General features: G+C 55.0%; 1 protein-coding gene across 5 annotated transcripts in view; it reads left to right on the forward strand.

The window, feature by feature from the left end:
* The window catches only part of JUP (junction plakoglobin), a 58,327-nt gene that overhangs the window by 1,848 nt on the left and 39,549 nt on the right, over window positions 1–16,930 (forward strand). Inside the window, exon 1 of one of the 5 annotated variants that reach the window (XM_075580307.1) lies at window positions 1,966–2,101. The exons of 1 other annotated variant lie outside the window; for it this stretch is intronic. Coding sequence is in view for 1 of the 4 variants with exons in the window: in XM_075580305.1 (XP_075436420.1) it covers window positions 10,415–10,635 (221 nt within the window). In the remaining 3 variants the exon portion in view is untranslated. Of the gene's footprint in view, window positions 1–1,965; window positions 2,116–2,208; window positions 2,233–10,399; window positions 10,636–16,930 lie in introns of those variants that run through there. 3 more of the 5 variants (XM_075580309.1, XM_075580308.1, XM_075580305.1) reach the window with 3 other exon arrangements.

Consider the following 16,930-nt stretch of genomic DNA (forward strand, 5'->3'; position numbering starts at 1 on the left):
TACACATTGCATATTTACACAATACGTGTGTGTCTTGATATTTTGTTGCTCATTTTATTAACTTTAGAAGTAGCAACATAATAAAAAAATAACATTTAGTGTTATGATCTATAGGCTGGATTGTGTGTGTGTGTGTGTGTGTTGATCTATAGACTTGTGTGTGTTGATTGATAAAGACTGGTGTGTGTGTGTGTGTGTGTGTTATGATCTATAAAGACTGGTGTGTGTGTGTTATGATCTATCAAGACTGGTGTGTGTGTGTGTTATGATCTATAAAGACGTGTGTGTGTGTGTGTGTGTGTGTGTTATGATCATTAAAGACTGGTGTGTGTGTTATGATCTATCAAGACTGGTGTGTGTGTGTGTGTGTGTGTGTGTTTTGATCTATAAAGACTGGATCGTTTGTGTGTGTGTGTGTGTGTGTGTGTGTTATGATCTATAAAGACTGGTGTGTGTGTGTGTGTGTTTTGATCTATAAAGACTGGATTGTGTGTGTGTGTGTGTTTTGATCTATAAAGACTGGATCGTGTGTGTGTTATGATCTATGAAGAATGGATCCAGCGGTGGGGTTAGTGTGTGTAATGTTCTGCTTTGCTTTCCTTGGTTGTATGACGAGTCCTGGCTGAATAAATATCACGTATATATTCTGGGTATTCCCTTTGCACAGTGTGTACACAAACCTAATCTCACCTCCCTGCCGCCTGGACTTTGGACCGGGGTGCTTAGCAGACATGGGCCCCCGCCCACATACACGGCACTGCTCTGCATTGTTGTCGCTGAGAATATTCTCTAAAGTAACAAGCTACTGTTGGCTGATTGTGTAGGACAATGGTTGTTTGTGTGGCTAAAACGCTACTGTTGTCGCTTTTTAAGCACGTGATGTGCCGGATGCCATTGGGTTTGAGATTTTCTGTGGTATGGTTCTTTTGTAGTTAAAAGTTTTAAGGTCTGGTCTGGGGTGGGGGCCAGGTTATTGGGATATCCCTGCTTCAGCACATTGACTGAGCCAGCTGTGCTGAAGCAGGGATATCCTTTAATACCTGACCTGTTGGTGGCCCTCGAATCCAAGAATCCTAAATGTGAAGGTGTGGACTCCTCCTTCCTGTCCACAGGTTGCCCCCCCCCCCGTGCTTTTCAGGGCTCAGTATCTCGGGGACAGAACAGGGCACAGAGATCCGGAACTTAAGAGCAGTTTCAAAGGGTACCGATAAAAGTGTGTGTGTGTGTGTGTGTGTGTGTGTGTGTGTGTCAGGAATTTTCATGCGCTGGTGTGACTTTTCACTGGGATAGGTCACTGACATTGTGGTCAGGGAGGAAGATTCTTCCTGGGGTGACGCATCATTTGTGTAACCCCTTAATTGCCCAAGTGTCCCTATTGCCAGCCCCCTACGCCTGCTCTCCCACCTGCCAGTAAATAAACATGCCACACTATGAATCGGTGGCGGGTACGACACTTCACGTCGGATCTTGATGGCACTTTAATCAGCGTCTCGAGTCTTGTCATTTTGTGATTTTTGTCTCTGTGTCGAGCTGTAAAAAGCCCCCACAGTGCGCCAAGCGGGCGTTAATTGCCCGCTCATGCGTAAAACGAGGATGAGATGCCGAAGCGTTTAAGAAATTGCCCTCATTAAGCCTGCGTTTATGAAGCTGTTTGCTTGACAGGTCGCAATTGGGAAACAGCCCGGATTAGGACTGCCCTGACGTGGGAAAAATAGGTGGGAGAGGGTTTGGCAATGCAGCACGTGACCCTAAAAAGTCGAGGCAATTTGTCATTTTATTAGTGTTGACTAAGTGGCACTACGCCTTTTATCTATTTATTTATCTAGTCTGCCGCCAGCGAGAGTTTGCAACGCGTCCCGGCCCGAAACGCAGGCCGTCTCCAATGGCAGAAACCTCCCTGACTTAGTCATGGGAACACTTCCGACTACAAAGGTGTGATCAGACATTTTGGGCTGGGCCCCCCCCCCCCCTCCCCCTTCTTGGGGCGCGGCACGGACGCTGTCAGCCACGATATAACTGCGCGGTAGGAAGCTGGGCGTTGCCGGCTTGGGGAGGGTTTGGCCAAGGTGCGAATGGTGTAGTCTCGGGAAGGCATTACCTGGTAAGGAGCAGACGGTAAATATTTCCCCTTAAAGTTGTTTTTTTTAAAAAAAGGCTTTGGTGTTGATGCCGGGGGTTTTACGTCGGGTCCTCAGTCCGTGTGTGTCTTGGATTCATAGCATTTTAATGCAGGTAAACTTCTCCTTTTTAAACACCTAAGTTTAATGGAAGACGAGGGGCGTTTTTGGTCTGCCCGGTTGTGACAAAACGTTGCCTTTCTTCTGTTCGCCACACTTTCATGCGCCTGACGCAAGCCTTCCTAAATGCTTCGGTGTTCCCAGCGCTCCTGCTAGAAGGTGGCTTCCTGTTTTTGTTGAAGACTTCCTCCGTCTACCGCCAACTTCCATTGTCACCTCCTCGTCCTGGCGTTCCTCGTTCTTCTAAAAGATGCTTTCCTTAATCAAACGATTTGAGGCCTCCTGTCCCCTCTCTTTGTCTTTTCTTAACGGTGAATGCTGAGGTTCCTTATAAATCTCGGGTTATTTGTGGTCTGGAAGCCCCTTGGTTCTCAAGACACTTGACCGGTGACGTCACCGATAGGACTTCTTGGTTACAACGGGTGTTGAGGCTTCCAATTGGCCGGAGGTTTGGCAGCCATTTTTGTCTCCTCTGGATGGAGACTTAAAACTAGGGTAACCATACATGTAAATATCTTAATAACCTGGAGGTTCCCCATAAAAATAGCTCGAATCGGTGCCAGGGGATCCAATTGTTCCCATCCTGTAAAACAAAAAGTAGGGGGGGGGGTTTGCAGCTTTTGTCTTTAAGGCTTAACTTGTAAACGGTGTACGGCTGTGAGGTTACCCGTGTTGTGTGGCGTCCATTAACGAACTGCACCCTAAAGATTATAGGGGATCATAAACTCTAATCCTGGAGGTGTTTAGGAGGTTGGGGGTTCCTTTAACTTCGACCGCACTATCTGGATATTATGGTTTTTTTATTTGTGAAGCGCCGACATGTTCCGCAGTGCAGTACAACGTGTGTGTGTGTGTGTGTCCTTTTAACGCAATGACCGAAAAGGATGCGCAGGCGGTAATGAGGTCCCTGCACCTGAGAGGTTAGTCTGGAGGGAAGGGGGGGGCGATGGAGGAACAAAAGGGCAAGTGGTGGGACGGGTTATACCTCGGGGTAGGGGTCCAGTCGCACAGCTCATCCCACTTAGGTTTGGGGGGTGTTGGCGTCAAGTTTGGAAAGGTGAGTGTTCAGGTTTTTTAATTTAAATTGTGTTTTTTTTAATTTAAATGTCTTAAAGCTGGGGGGGAAGAGTCTGGCGGTGCGCGCGGTGCTGGGGGGAAGAGTCTGGCGGTGCGCTCGGTGCTCGGGGGAAGAGTCTGGCGGTGCTGGGGGGGAAGAGTCTGGCGGTGCTGGGGGGGAAGAGTCTGGCGGTGCTGGGGGGGAAGAGTCTGGCGGTGCTGGGGGGGAAGAGTCTGGCGGTGCTGGGGGAAGAGCTTGTCTGTGCGCGCGGTGCTGGGCGGAAGAGTCTGGCGTGCGCGCGGTGCTGGGGGGAAGAGTCTGGCGGTGCGCGTGGTGCTGGGGGGAAGAGTCTGGCGGTGTGCGGTAAGAGCTTGTCTGTGCGCGCGGTGCTGGGCGGAAGAGTCTGGTGTGCGCGCGGTGCTGGGGGGAAGAATCTGGCGGTGCGCGCGGTGCTGGGGGGAAGAGTCTGGCGGTGCGCGCGGTGCTGGGGGGGAAGAGTCTGGCGGTTGCTGGGGGGAAGAGTCTGGCGGTGCGCGCGGTGCTGGGGGGAAGAGTCTGGCGGTGCGCGCGGTGCTGGGGGGAAGAGTCTGGCGGTGCGCGCGGTGCTGGGGGGGAAGAGTTTGGCGGTGCGCGCGGTGCTGGGGGGGGAAGAGTCTGGCGGTGCGCGCGGTGCTGGGGGGGAAGAGTCTGGCGGTGCGCGCGGTGCTGCGGGGAGGAGTCTGGCATGCGCGCGGTGCTGGGGGGGAAGAGTCTGGCAGTGCGTGCGGTGCTGGGGGGAGGAGTCTGGCGGTGCGCGCGGTGCTGGGGGGGAAGAGTCTGGCGGTGCTGGGGGGAAGAGTCTGGCGGTGCTGGGGGGAAGAGTCTGGCGGTGCGCGCGGTGCTGGGTGGAGGAGTCTGGCGGTGCGTGCGGTGCTGGGGGGGAAGAGTCTGGCGGTGCGCGCGGTGCTGGGGGGAAGAGTCTGGCGGTGCGCGCGGTGCTGGGGGAAAGAGTCTGGCGGTGCGCGCGGTGCTGGGGGGGAAGAGTCTGGCGGTGCGCGCGGTGCTGGGGGGAAGAGTCTGGCGGTGCGCGCGGTGCTGGGGGGAAGAGTCTGGCGGTGCGCTCGGTGCTCGGGGGAAGAGTCTGGCGGTGCTGGGGGGGAAGAGTCTGGCGGTGCGCGCGGTGCTGGGGGGAAGAGTCTGGCGGTGCGTCTGGCGGTGCGCGCGGTGCTGGGGGGAAGAGTCTGGCGGTGCGCTCGGTGCTCGGGGGGAAGAGTCTGGCGGTGCTGGGGGGGAAGAGTCTGGCGGTGCTGGGGGGGAAGAGTCTGGCGGTGCTGGGGGGGAAGAGTCTGGCGGTGCTGGGGGGGAAGAGTCTGGCGGTGCTGGGGGAAGAGCTTGTCTGTGCGCGCGGTGCTGGGCGGAAGAGTCTGGCGTGCGCGCGGTGCTGGGGGGAAGAGTCTGGCGGTGCGCGTGGTGCTGGGGGGAAGAGTCTGGCGGTGTGCGGTAAGAGCTTGTCTGTGCGCGCGGTGCTGGGCGGAAGAGTCTGGTGTGCGCGCGGTGCTGGGGGGAAGAATCTGGCGGTGCGCGCGGTGCTGGGGGGAAGAGTCTGGCGGTGCGCGCGGTGCTGGGGGGGAAGAGTCTGGCGGTGCTGGGGGGAAGAGTCTGGCGGTGCGCGCGGTGCTGGGGGGAAGAGTCTGGCGGTGCGCGCGGTGCTGGGGGGAAGAGTCTGGCGGTGCGCGCGGTGCTGGGGGGGAAGAGTTTGGCGGTGCGCGCGGTGCTGGGGGGGGAAGAGTCTGGCGGTGCGCGCGGTGCTGGGGGGGAAGAGTCTGGCGGTTGCGCGCGGTGCTGCGGGGAGGAGTCTGGCATGCGCGCGGTGCTGGGGGGGAAGAGTCTGGCAGTGCGTGCGGTGCTGGGGGGAGGAGTCTGGCGGTGCGCGCGGTGCTGGGGGGGAAGAGTCTGGCGGTGCTGGGGGGGAAGAGTCTGCGGTGCTGGGGGGAAGAGTCTGGCGGTGCGCGCGGTGCTGGGTGGAGGAGTCTGGCGGTGCGTGCGGTGCTGGGGGGGAAGAGTCTGGCGGTGCGCGCGGTGCTGGGGGGAAGAGTCTGGCGGTGCGCGCGGTGCTGGGGGAAAGAGGTCTGGCGGTGCGCGCGGTGCTGGGGGGGGAAGAGTCTGGCGGTGCGCGCGGTGCTGGGGGGAAGAGTCTGGCGGTGCTGGGGGGAAGAGTCTGGCGGTGCGCGCGGTGCTGGGGGGAAGAGTCTGGCGGTGCGCGCGGTGCTGGGGGGAAGAGTCTGGCGGTGCGCACGGTGCTGGGGGGAAGAGTCTGGCGGTGCGCGCGGTGCTGGGGGGAAGAGTCTGGCGGTGCGCGCGGTGCCGGGGGGAAGAGTCTGGCGGTGCGCGTGGTGCCGGGGGGAAGAGTCTGGCGGTTGCGCGCGGTGCTGGGGGGAAGAGTCTGGCGGTGCTGGGGGGAAGAGTCTGGCGGTGCGCGCGGTGCTGGGGGGGGGGAAGAGTCTGGCGGTGCGCGCGGTGCTGGGGGGAAGAGTCTGGCGGTGCGCGCGGTGCTGGGGGGAAGAGTCTGGCGGTGCGCGCGGTGCTGGGGGGAAGAGTCCTGGCGGTGCGCGCGGTGCTGGGGGGAAGAGTCTGGCGGTGCGCGCGGTGCTGGGGGGAAGAGTCTGGCGGTGCGCGCAGTGCCGGGGGGAAGAGTCTGGCGGTGCGCGCGGTGCCGGGGGGAAGAGTCTGGCGGTGCGCGGACGGGTATTTCAGAGAAGGGGGCAGCACGTGAGAAGTCTTTGCAGGCGGGAGTGCGAGGAGGTAATAAGGCGGATGTCGTGGGCTGTACGAAAGGGCTGTTTAGGGATATATTTGGGGATGAGGGCCGAGATGTAAGGGGGAGGGGGGGCAGTGTCGTTGAAAGCTTTGTAACTCATTACTAGGGTCTTTCCATTTGGTTTCTGAAAGATATGGGAAGCCAGTGCAGGGATTTGTATGGTGAGGGGGGAGGTAGATGAGTCTGACAGCAGCGTTTTGGATGGCTTGGGGTTGAGGCAGGTGGACAAAGGGAATTCCAGCTAGAAAGTTGCAGTAGTCAAGGCGGGACAGGATGAGGGACTGATTTGGGATTGTAGTTGTCATGTGAGGAAAGGGCGTATCCTGGAGCTATTTTGGAGGTAGAGCCTGCAATACTTGGTGAGGGAACGGAGAGGGCAGAGTCGCAGATGATCCCTAGACGGCAGGCTTGGGGTGTTTGATGAGATTGTGGTATTATTGACAGTGAGGGAAGAGTTTGGGTGTGGCGGCGAAAGAGTGTTCGTTCTGTTTTGGTCATGTTAAGCTTCAGATAACGGTGGGACATCCAGGAGGAGTGGGAGAGGGGGGAGAAGGCATAATAGGAGATGTATCGTTTGGTATATAGATGATACTGAAAGCCAAAAGGTTTGTTTTGGTTCACCAAGAGAAGTGTAGAGTTAGGAGACCAGAGGGCCAAAGACCAGAGGGCCAAAGACCAGAGGGCCAAAGACCAGAGGGCCAAAGACCAGAGGGGGACAGAGGAGACTCCAAAGAGGGAAACAGTGGCTGGATAGGTGGGACATGAACACGGAGCGGAGCTGTGTAACTATTGGAATAAACAATGTGTCTTCCTCCCTGTTCCCTGTATGCGAATCCAGCATCGGCAAATTAATTGGCTACTACTTAAGCATGGCAGGTCCTGGGTATCTTCAAACATAACAGCGCGCATTCGTAGAGGGACCATTTAATTAGGAGCCTCCAGAAATGCTACTCTTCCGTCACGCTTTTTATTGTGAGAAACGGTTTGGGGTTAAAAGCAGTGTCTGGGTTAAAAAAAAAAAAAAGGGTTAGTGTGAAGCTGTGATGTAGGGCCATTGTTTTAACTTCTCATTCGTCCTCTCCGTGGACCCCCCCCCTCCCCCTAACCTCCTCGGTTTTTGGCAGCAGACGCGGCACGGCTATTTTTGGCTTGGCCAGGCCCGTCCTGCCAGTGGGAAATCTCCCTCCATTGTTTTTGACTCTCAAACAAGTGGAAATTCTTTCCTGGCCCAATCCGCTGCATCTGAAAACCTGATTGTCATTGCGCTGAACCCCCCCCACTGGCTTTTGTATCGCATGGTGGGGGGGGGGGGGGTGTCGGCAACTTCCCACCTCGGCTCCCCCTCCCCCCCTCCCCCCCCCCCCATACACACACAGCAGGTCTGGATATCCCTGCTTCAGCACAGGTGGAGACTGAGCCACCGATTAAGCTGCCTGTGCCGAAGCAGGGATATTCTGCAAAACTGCCCCACCGATACACTTTTGTACACAAGCTTACAAGGGCTGGTGGAGCTGGAACTGAACACCCCGGGAGGGGGGTTATCTGGCTCCCTTCTCTGATTTTTAAAGCTCGGCTGCCAAATTCCCTTCCAAGCCTGTCCGCGCCTGCAGTGTGCGACATACCTTGCCGGCAGCGGACAGGGTTAAGGTGGAGGCCTGGCCAAACGCAGCCACTTGTTTTTTTGGCAAACGGTCTGCCGGAGACGAGCACGTTTTGCGGGTTCAGAACGGAGGCGTACGCCTTTGGCCGATCCTGGCCTCTTTTTCCAGTTGCATGCTGGGAAAGCCAGGGTGTGACGAGACCAGCGATACCCGTAATTGGCGTGCATGTTTTAATGTAATCCTCGCAGGTAATTTGCGTTGGGATAAGTCTCTCTCTCCTTGGAAGCGCGGTCGGTGGAGGTCAGGGGGTTAGGGCGGCGCTGATTGCACTGTGCGTGTGAAACTGCATTTAAAGGCAGCAACGCTTAAAGAAGCGAACAAGCCATTAAGTGAACCCATTAGCACGTCGCTGGTGTTCCTCCGTACTCGGGGCGGGTCAACGTCTCCGGACACGTCCTGTTGAAAAGAGCACATCCCATTTTTAATGTGACAACTTCGATCTTGGGGTGGAGGGGGGGGGGAATGCTTTTTGCTTTTCGCTTTTCTTCCGGAGAACGGATTTCGAGCGACCGGCCTACCCTTCCCCACCCCCCACAAAATGACAATATTTAAAATAGTCAGTTTTATGCACCCTCCCCGCCCCCCCCCCCCCCCAAAAAAGATCTTGTAATTGGACCAAGAGGTGTCAACCAGAACCGTTTAACCCAAGGGGTTCTCAATTCCAGTCCAAGAGCTTCCAACAGGTCAGGTTTGCAGGATTTTCCCAGCTTCAGCACTGATTGAGCCACCTGCGCTGAAGCAGGGACTGATTGAGCCACCGGTGCGGAAGCGGGGGGGGATATCCTGAATACCGGACCTGTTGGGGGGTGGGCGTCTCCAGGACTGGCGTTGAGAACACCTGGATTATACCAACTAACATGTCACTATTTTATTTTTCAAGAGCGCTTCCCTGTTTAACACCTTTTTTTACCGAATGAGATTGAGGACAAGGAGCGATTTTTAGTAATATTGGGTGATCCTTTCGCCATTTTTTTTTTTAACCCTTCCAGGCATGCGGTGTATGTCACGCGTTGGTAAAACCGCCGACCCTTGTGGAACGCAGTATGCCTATTTCAGTCGTCGTTTGAAGATCTCTGGCGGGGACGGGAACGAGATGCCGTTCCTTACCTGGGGCGGGGGGAGGCGGGGCAAGGGGCAAAGCCGCGCGGTTTTGAGCGTTAATGGCGACTCCCACGGCCGCCCCGGATCAGAACGCCCTGCGCTTTGGCGCGCCGGAAGCTCTGGCAATGTAAAGAGTAAGAGGGGTTACTGACGTGCTGGTGGTCAGGGTAACACAAATAATGAAAGGGGGGTGTGAATGGGACACTGGAGGGGGGTGCCAGTGTTAGGCTGCGGCCAGGGTGAAGCGTGCGCGCTCGTGCTTGGCGCGATCAGATTGATCGTTCTGACTGCGCTTGTCGCGTGCCCGTGAGCTTGCTGCTCGCAGAGACAGTCATTTGATTTTGCAGCTCGCTGATGCATCACGGCGACGCCCCTCCCCCCCCCCCCCCCCCGACGCCCCTCCGCGCGCGCAACCAACAGGGCAGAAGTCGCCGGAGCAAAAAGCGTGCCGAGCGCCAGCGCGCTCATTCACCCTGGCCGCAGCCCTTAGAATAAAGTCTGTTCTACAACAGGGGAGCTCGACTGCAGTCCCCCAAGCCCCTTCCAACAGGTCAGGTTTTGAGGATATCCCTGCTTCAGCGCAAGTGGCTCCATCAGTCCTTTGCTTCAGCACAGGTGGCGCTATCAGAGGCCCCCCCCCCTGTTCTTCAGCTACGAGAACGAGGGAAGCGTGTTACAGTAGACGTGAGGTTTTTCGGGATAATAACGGCTTGTTCTTGTATAGCGCTGCTAGTTTTACGTAGCGCTTTACAGAGCCATTTTGCAGGCGCAGGTCCCTGCCCCGCAGAGCTTACACTCTGTTTTTGGCGCCCGAGGCACAGGGATCCCTAACATCCCTTCCTCAGCCGTGTCGCACACTCGCTCTTTTTGAGCCGTCCGCTCACCGCGCTGGCGGTTAATGGCTACAAAAGTAGCAGCCCCCCCCCCCCCCGACTAGTATCTAATACGGCACAAACCTATCATGTTAACGATGTTATTGCCTGGGCCGGTAACGGGCTTTCTGTCCCACCCCCTGTATATGGAAGGGCTTCACCCTTTGCTATCTGGGTTTTATTCCATCTGCCCCTTGGATGGCTTGTTTTCTTGTAATCTGGTGAGATACCCTCACGCCTCTCCCCCCCCTTCCCCTCCGCTCTCCCTCTCCCCCCCCCCCCATGAGCCAACATGTCAGATTGTATTTTTCACATTCCAAGCATTCTGCAGGGGGGGGGGGGGGACTGGTCCTCCTCTTTTTTTGTTTCACCCTTGAGTGTCAACAGTGATTTTTCAATCCCGCACGGGCGCTCCAGTTCTCCCATTGGGCTGCAGGATACAGACCATTGTGGGGTGTTGACAACAGCGCATTATTTGCAAGAGAATCCGGCCAGCCGCCCAACCAAAGCCTAGAAAACAAGTCTCTTGCAGGCGTGTTTGCTTCTCCAAAATACTGGGTGACGCACACTTCTCCGTGCTGTTTCCTCCTCTCCTTGGCCACACCCTCGGGCTCCTGACACCTCCTTCGGGAAGCTGCCCTGCTGGGGGGGAAATCCCGTGCCCCCCCTTCCGAGCCGGCCTGGTCACTATGTCCGGTGAGGTTATTCCGGCCACATACACGTCCAGTATTACCTCTCATTTTTTTTTTACCGGACACCTGGCAACCCCACAAGTTTTGTCCCCTGCGTTGTTCACACAGGTGGACATTTGTAAAGATGAAATAATTAACTTGCGTTTGCCGTTTTATTTTACCCAGCGAATTGCGGCAGCAGAATACATCGAAACCAAAAACGGGGTGTATAACAGCAGGTAAAAATAGCCCCTTTTTTAACCTTAAAATGTGAAACCTTTGCGATAGTTGTTCTAAGTTTGTTTCGCTCCTGGGAAGATCAGGAATATAAAGTGTTTGTGTAAAGAACAATCTAGATTTGGGATGCTATGTAGGCATCTACCCATCCATGGATGGACCACTAGCCATAGCTCATGGCGCAATAACCCCATGGTTATTACCAGTGTTCGACAAACCTATACATTTGCACGCCCCGGGCGAGTGGATTTAACATCGTGGCGAGCTCCTATTGGCCCAAGCAGCACACGTGTGGTACTAGGTGGTGAGTAGATTTTTTTGGTGATTTGTCGACTACTGGTTATTACATCAAAGCATACGTATATTAAGGAAAAACCTACATCAATTACCCTTGGTCTAAAAATACTACTTCCTGTTTCTCTAGGCACAACCCTTACATCATGCAGCGACACCCCTATATACAAGGCACAGATTAAGTATACTAATATATATGTACCGAGGAAAATCCCCCCCAAATAACACAATACACTGTAAGAAAATGTAGAGAATGGAGATAGTAAAATAAAAAAAAATCACAAGTTAATTGTCAAAGGATCCGTCCTGATGCGGACACACACTCCTGCCTGCCTCTCGTACTTTGACACAACAGTGTTGTGTAACTTGGGCATATTTATTTGACGCACTATTGTATGGTGTAACGTTACTACCGTGTCAGATGGCCACGTTTTTAGTAGAATGATTGGGGTGGCATCTCGGGGGGGTTTTAGTGACACAGCTTGGCAAGGGGTGGGCGACGCCAGTCAAGGTCCGGTTTTAAGGGTGTCCCTGCTTCAGCGCAGGTGGCTCAATCAGTCCTTGCTTCAACACAGGTGGCTCAATCAGTGGCTCCGTCTTTGACTGAGCCACTGATTGTGCCACTTGTGCTGGAGCAGGGATGTCCCTTATACCTGACCTGTTGGTGGCCCGTGAGGACTGGAGTTGGCCGCCCCTGCGCGTTTGAAAGGGCCCCTGCGCGTTTGAAAGGGCCCCTGCGCGTTTGCAAGGGCCCCTGCGCGTTTGCAAGGGCCCCTGCGCGTTTGCAAGGGCCCCTGCGCGTTTGCAAGGGCCCCTGTGCGTTTGCAAGGGCCCCTGCGCGTTTGCAAGGGCCCCTGCGCGTTTGCAAGGGCCCCTGCGCGTTTGCAAGGGCCCCTGTGCGTTTGCAAGGGCCCCTGTGCGTTTGCAAGGGCCCCTGTGCGTTTGCAAGGGCCCCTGTGCGTTTGCAAGGGCCCCTGTGCGTTTGCAAGGGCCCCTGTGCGTTTGCAAGGGCCCCTGTGCGTTTGCAAGGGCCCCTGTGCGTTTGCAAGGGCCCCTGTGCGTTTGCAAGGGCCCCTGTGCGTTTGCAAGGGCCCCTGTGCGTTTGCAAGGGCCCCTGTGCGTTTGCAAGGGCCCCTGTGCGTTTGCAAGGGCCCCTGTGCGTTTGCAAGGGCCCCTGTGCGTTTGCAAGGGCCCCTGCGCGTTTGAAAGGGCCCCTGCGCTAGAGACTGACGTGAGAAATTGAGCAGCGATTGCACCGTAGGTGGGCAGCAGCCATTCCTGCGATGTTCCCCCCGTGTTTGAGGGCTGCTTGTTATATAAATGTAGGGCTTTTAATTAGGATGTTGTAAGGGGCGTGGGTTCTGACTCACGGCAGCGAAAGCGTTACGTGAAACCTAATTATGCTGACATTTGGTATTGTCTTAAAACGGGCAATTCCTGCAGACGGCGGCTTTTTTTTGGGTGTCGGGGAGTCCTTCGAAATCGACTTCGTACCTAGAACCGACTTGGGTTAGTTTTAAGCGCCCTTTTTTTTTTTTTTTTGCGTCTCGCTCCCCTTCCTTGGGAAGCTTCCCCGGCAGGTGAGTTAATGGGATGCCGGGGCGTGGGTTTCACCCCAAGGGGTAAACTTGGCGTCCTGCTGAATGTGCAGTTTCCCATAGATTAACCTGCCTCCCAAAAAAAACATGTCTAACCAGTGAGATCACATTTTTTCGGGGGCCTGTGCTGGCACGTACGGCCACCCCCAAACACATCTACTGACTGCGAAGTCTGAAGCGAGAGCAGGGAAGGGGAGGATGCAGGCTGTGGGGCGTTCTCAGGGGTGACCTAACTGCCAGAGTGCCTTGGCTGCTGTGATGATGGCCACGAATGTTCTATGACTTGTGATAGAGTTGCTTGCGATTTTACTGTGTTGCGGGCCCTTCTGCGAGCCGACGGATAGAGTCAGGGACTCTAGCTGCGCCCCCCCCTGCCCGGGACCCCCCCTGCCCGAGACCCCCTCCGTTTACACACTACTGCTCTAGTCCTCAAGACCCCAACAGGTCAGGAGATCCCAGCTTCAGCACAGGTGGCTCAATCGGAGGCTCGGCCTCTGATTGTGCCACCTGTGCTGAAGCAGGGATATCCTAAAAACCTGTCCTGTTGGGGGACTTCTTGAGGACCCGTGGATTAAGTTGCGTGCCCTCTTTCTGCCTCGCAAGAGCTTGCCATCGAATTGACGGCACATTAGACGAAAGACGACCTGGCTAGAGTTTTACAGAAGGAGGTGGGACAGGCCGGTGTGTGAGAACACACACACACCACACACACACACCACACACACACACCACACACACACACCACACACACACACACACCACACACACCACACACACACACACCACACACACACACCACACACACACACACACCACACACACACACACCACACACACACACACCACACACACACACACCACACACACACACACCACACACACACACACACCACACACACACACCACACACACACACACCACACACACACACACCACAAACACACACACCACAAACACACACCACACACACACACACCACACACACACCACACACACACACACCACACACACCACACACACACACACACCACACACACACCACACACACACACCACACACCACACACACACACTTTTGTTCAGGAGCGATGTTCGACATATTAAGTGTCCGGGCGTTTAAAATGGCGCTGTCCCCAGTGTAACGTTAACCCCAGACCCTAGAGATTAGGATATTTTTTTTAACTTTGGGGTTTTTTTCCCCCCCTAAAGAGCGGGACAAGCTCCTGTGGCAACATACGAACATGAGTTTATGGGCCCCTTGGGGGCCATTTTTTGCTGCTTTCAAATGCCAACCGAGTGATACAAATTTGGCTGTACCCAATGTCGCCAAAGAACGTTTGCCTCTTGTGTTGACCCATTAAGGGCTAATAGTAGGGGCAGTGTTACTGTGGCAAGCGTGGCTGTGTTACCCGTAACACCCGGGCAGTTGGACCCGTTGGGCCTTCTGCTGCGTGCCGGACACCCCCCGACGTCTCCGGTGAGACACTGCGTGGGCAGCGTGGAAGGTTCCCGTGCTTGGCGGGAGGCACTTTCCCGTAGGCTAATGTCTCTGCGACTGGTTGAAAGGTCTGGCAGCGCCTCTTCATCTCGGGCCTGAGTGCCGCTCGGGCCAATTAAGTTGTCCCCTTTTCAGATCAAAGCCTATAATTCTTCCTGGGATTTAAAAGCCATTATCCAAATTCAGATGCGTGCTTCTCACCACGTAGCTTTGGGGAGAGAGGTTTCGCAGTGTTGGGCTTTTGAAAGTCTTGTTGTGTGTGACACTGTGTGTGGGTGTGTGACACTGTGTGTGGGTGTGTGACACTGTGTGTGGGTGTGTGACACTGTGTGTGGGTGTGTGACACTGTGTGTGACACTGTGTGTGTGACACTGTGTGTGTGACACTGTGTGTGTGACACTGTGTGCGTGACACTGTGTGCGTGACACTGTGTGCGTGACACTGTGTGCGTGACACTGTGTGCGTGCGTGACACTGTGTGCGTGCGTGACACTGTGTGCGTGCGCGTGACACTGTGTGCGTGCGCGTGACACTGTGTGCGTGCGCGTGACACTGTGTGCGTGCGCGTGACACTGTGTGCGTGCGCGTGACACTGTGTGCGTGCGACACTGTGTGTGTGTGACACTGTGTGTGTGTGACACTGTGTGTGTGTGACACTGTGTGTGTGTGTGTGTGTGACACTGTGTGTGTGTGTGTGTGTGACACTGTGTGTGTGTGTGACACTGTGTGTGTGTCACTGTGTGTGTGTGTGTGTGACACCGACTTCTCAACACTAACTCAATATTTTGTTGATTTTTTTAAATTTATTTTTTTGTGTCACGCTGTAGCCATCACGCGCACCGCTTAACACACTATATATTGGGGTTGTCATAGTGTTATCACTCAGGCATGTAACGCCACACAGCACACCCCTTCCTCAACGCGCCCGTGCCCACGTAGAATTGATGCAGAATTGATGCCTTGGGTGCGCGCAGCGGAGAACGAGTATGCCCGTCCGAAACGTTGCATTCATTCTAAGCGTGCGAGTGCACACTCATTTCTCCCGCACCAGATATTTGGGTCTTGAGTGTAGTAATCGGTGGATATCGTATGTTTAAAAAGTTTTTAAAACGCTTACACAGCGCTTGCTCGGTGTTCTAAAAACGGCACCTGCGCAATATTTTTCTTAAATACGCACGCGTCCGTTTCAGAGCGCGCATGCGTACAGCAATATGCCGAATAGAAAATTAAGGCGGGGGGTTTACCCTGACAGGTCAATCGTTCTCCCGTCGTGGGGGGAGCAATTTTTTTTTTATTCCCGAGACCTAATTGCAAAATTTGAAATAAATCAATTTAATTAGAATTTGGTCAAAGGTTGAACTCGGTGGACCCTTACCCCCCTCCCCCCCCCCCCAATCGAAATGTTGGTTACCCAGTAATATTTGTCTATGACCCTGTGTAGGCCTTCCTGGAGTTTATGGGATAGAGGGTGACACACACCCCCATTCGCTGCCTGCGCGTCCCTGCGCAGATCGGGTGCATAACCATAGTCTTTACACAGCATGGGCACGGTTTTGTCGCGGGTCTTGGTGGGTTCCCAAAACAGCTGTAACACCGCAGCTGCTGCCTCCCCCAGCAGCGGACCGGAGGAGGAGGAGAAGTCATTGCTGTTCAGTGGGCTGGAAGAATGGGCTTTGGTGACCTCTGGCGACGACCTTTGCAGAAGACCGATACGAGACGGGGCATTTTCCAGTCTCTCGTGTTGACAAGCCGCCCCAGCTGAGCCCACCCGATACGTGCGACGGGGGCAGATTAGAGAGCGCTCGTAACTGCCGCCTGCGTACAATTTCCAGCAATGCAATGTTGCGCGCCGAGTGGATTTTGTCGGGTCAACGAAAAATTGTCCTCGGTGCAATGTGTCGCCAAGAAACGGGCTTTCTAAAGCGAATTATCCCACTCTTGTGAGCGCGTTCAGGTCTGCTGCCCTTCCCCATTATCTCTTGGCATACGGGTGCTTCCTCTGCAGCCAGGGATTCTGGGTAATGACTTGCAAATCAGCACTCGCACGGCCGTCGCTCTTTGCGCGTCCATTTTTACACCGCTTTTCCCAGCACGTCCTGGGTTGAAGTGTAGAGCGAGTAACCCTACTCGTAGACGGCCGTCTGCAGGTTTTGGGTCTCATTAGTGCGAGTTTATAAAATATAGCGTCGTTGGTCTTTTCTGAGACATACTTGGTCTGGGCAGGTCCATGGAATCCCAAAGTTGATGCACCCCTAGCGTTTTGCGAGGCAAAAGTAGCACCCGGTGGATATTGCGTACCCAGAAATCGTTGCGCCCCTTCCGCGTATCGTCAGCCCAAGGTGCTCCAGCAACTTGCATAGAGTTGCAAAGCTTCAACACGGAAAGGGGAGTACTGTGTGGTGGCCAGCTTCCGTCCTCACATGCCCCCAACAGGTCAAGCATGAAGGACCCCAGCTTCAGCACAAGGTGGTTCAACCAGTCCTTGCTCCAGCACAGGTGGCTCAGTCATCGACTGAGCCACCTGTGCTGAAGCAGGGATTTCCCCAATACATTGGCTGTTGGTGGCCCTTGACTGCAGTCGAAGACTCAGCCACTGATTGTGCCACCTGTGCTGGAGCTGGGAGCTTCATACTTGTTCCGTTGGTGGCCCTTGGAGTGGAGTTGGTCAAAGTCAGGTGTGGCCATCATCAGATGTTTTTAACCCTGCTGGGTAGGCTTTTAAAAAAGCCATATAGGAAGAAGTAAGACTGATTCCCTGAAGCTGAGATTGAGCTCGCACAAAGCAATCCCGCTAGTGACTTCACCCCCTCCTCCCCTTCTCGCACACAAAGCCTTATCAGAAGGATACAGTGCTTTTTCTGTGTTCACTGTGAGTCATCCTGTTATAATTCTCTCCCTTTGGCTTTCTA

This window comes from Ascaphus truei, chromosome 23 (genome assembly GCF_040206685.1).
Source record: "Ascaphus truei isolate aAscTru1 chromosome 23, aAscTru1.hap1, whole genome shotgun sequence".
NCBI classification, from domain to species: Eukaryota; Metazoa; Chordata; class Amphibia; order Anura; family Ascaphidae; genus Ascaphus; species Ascaphus truei.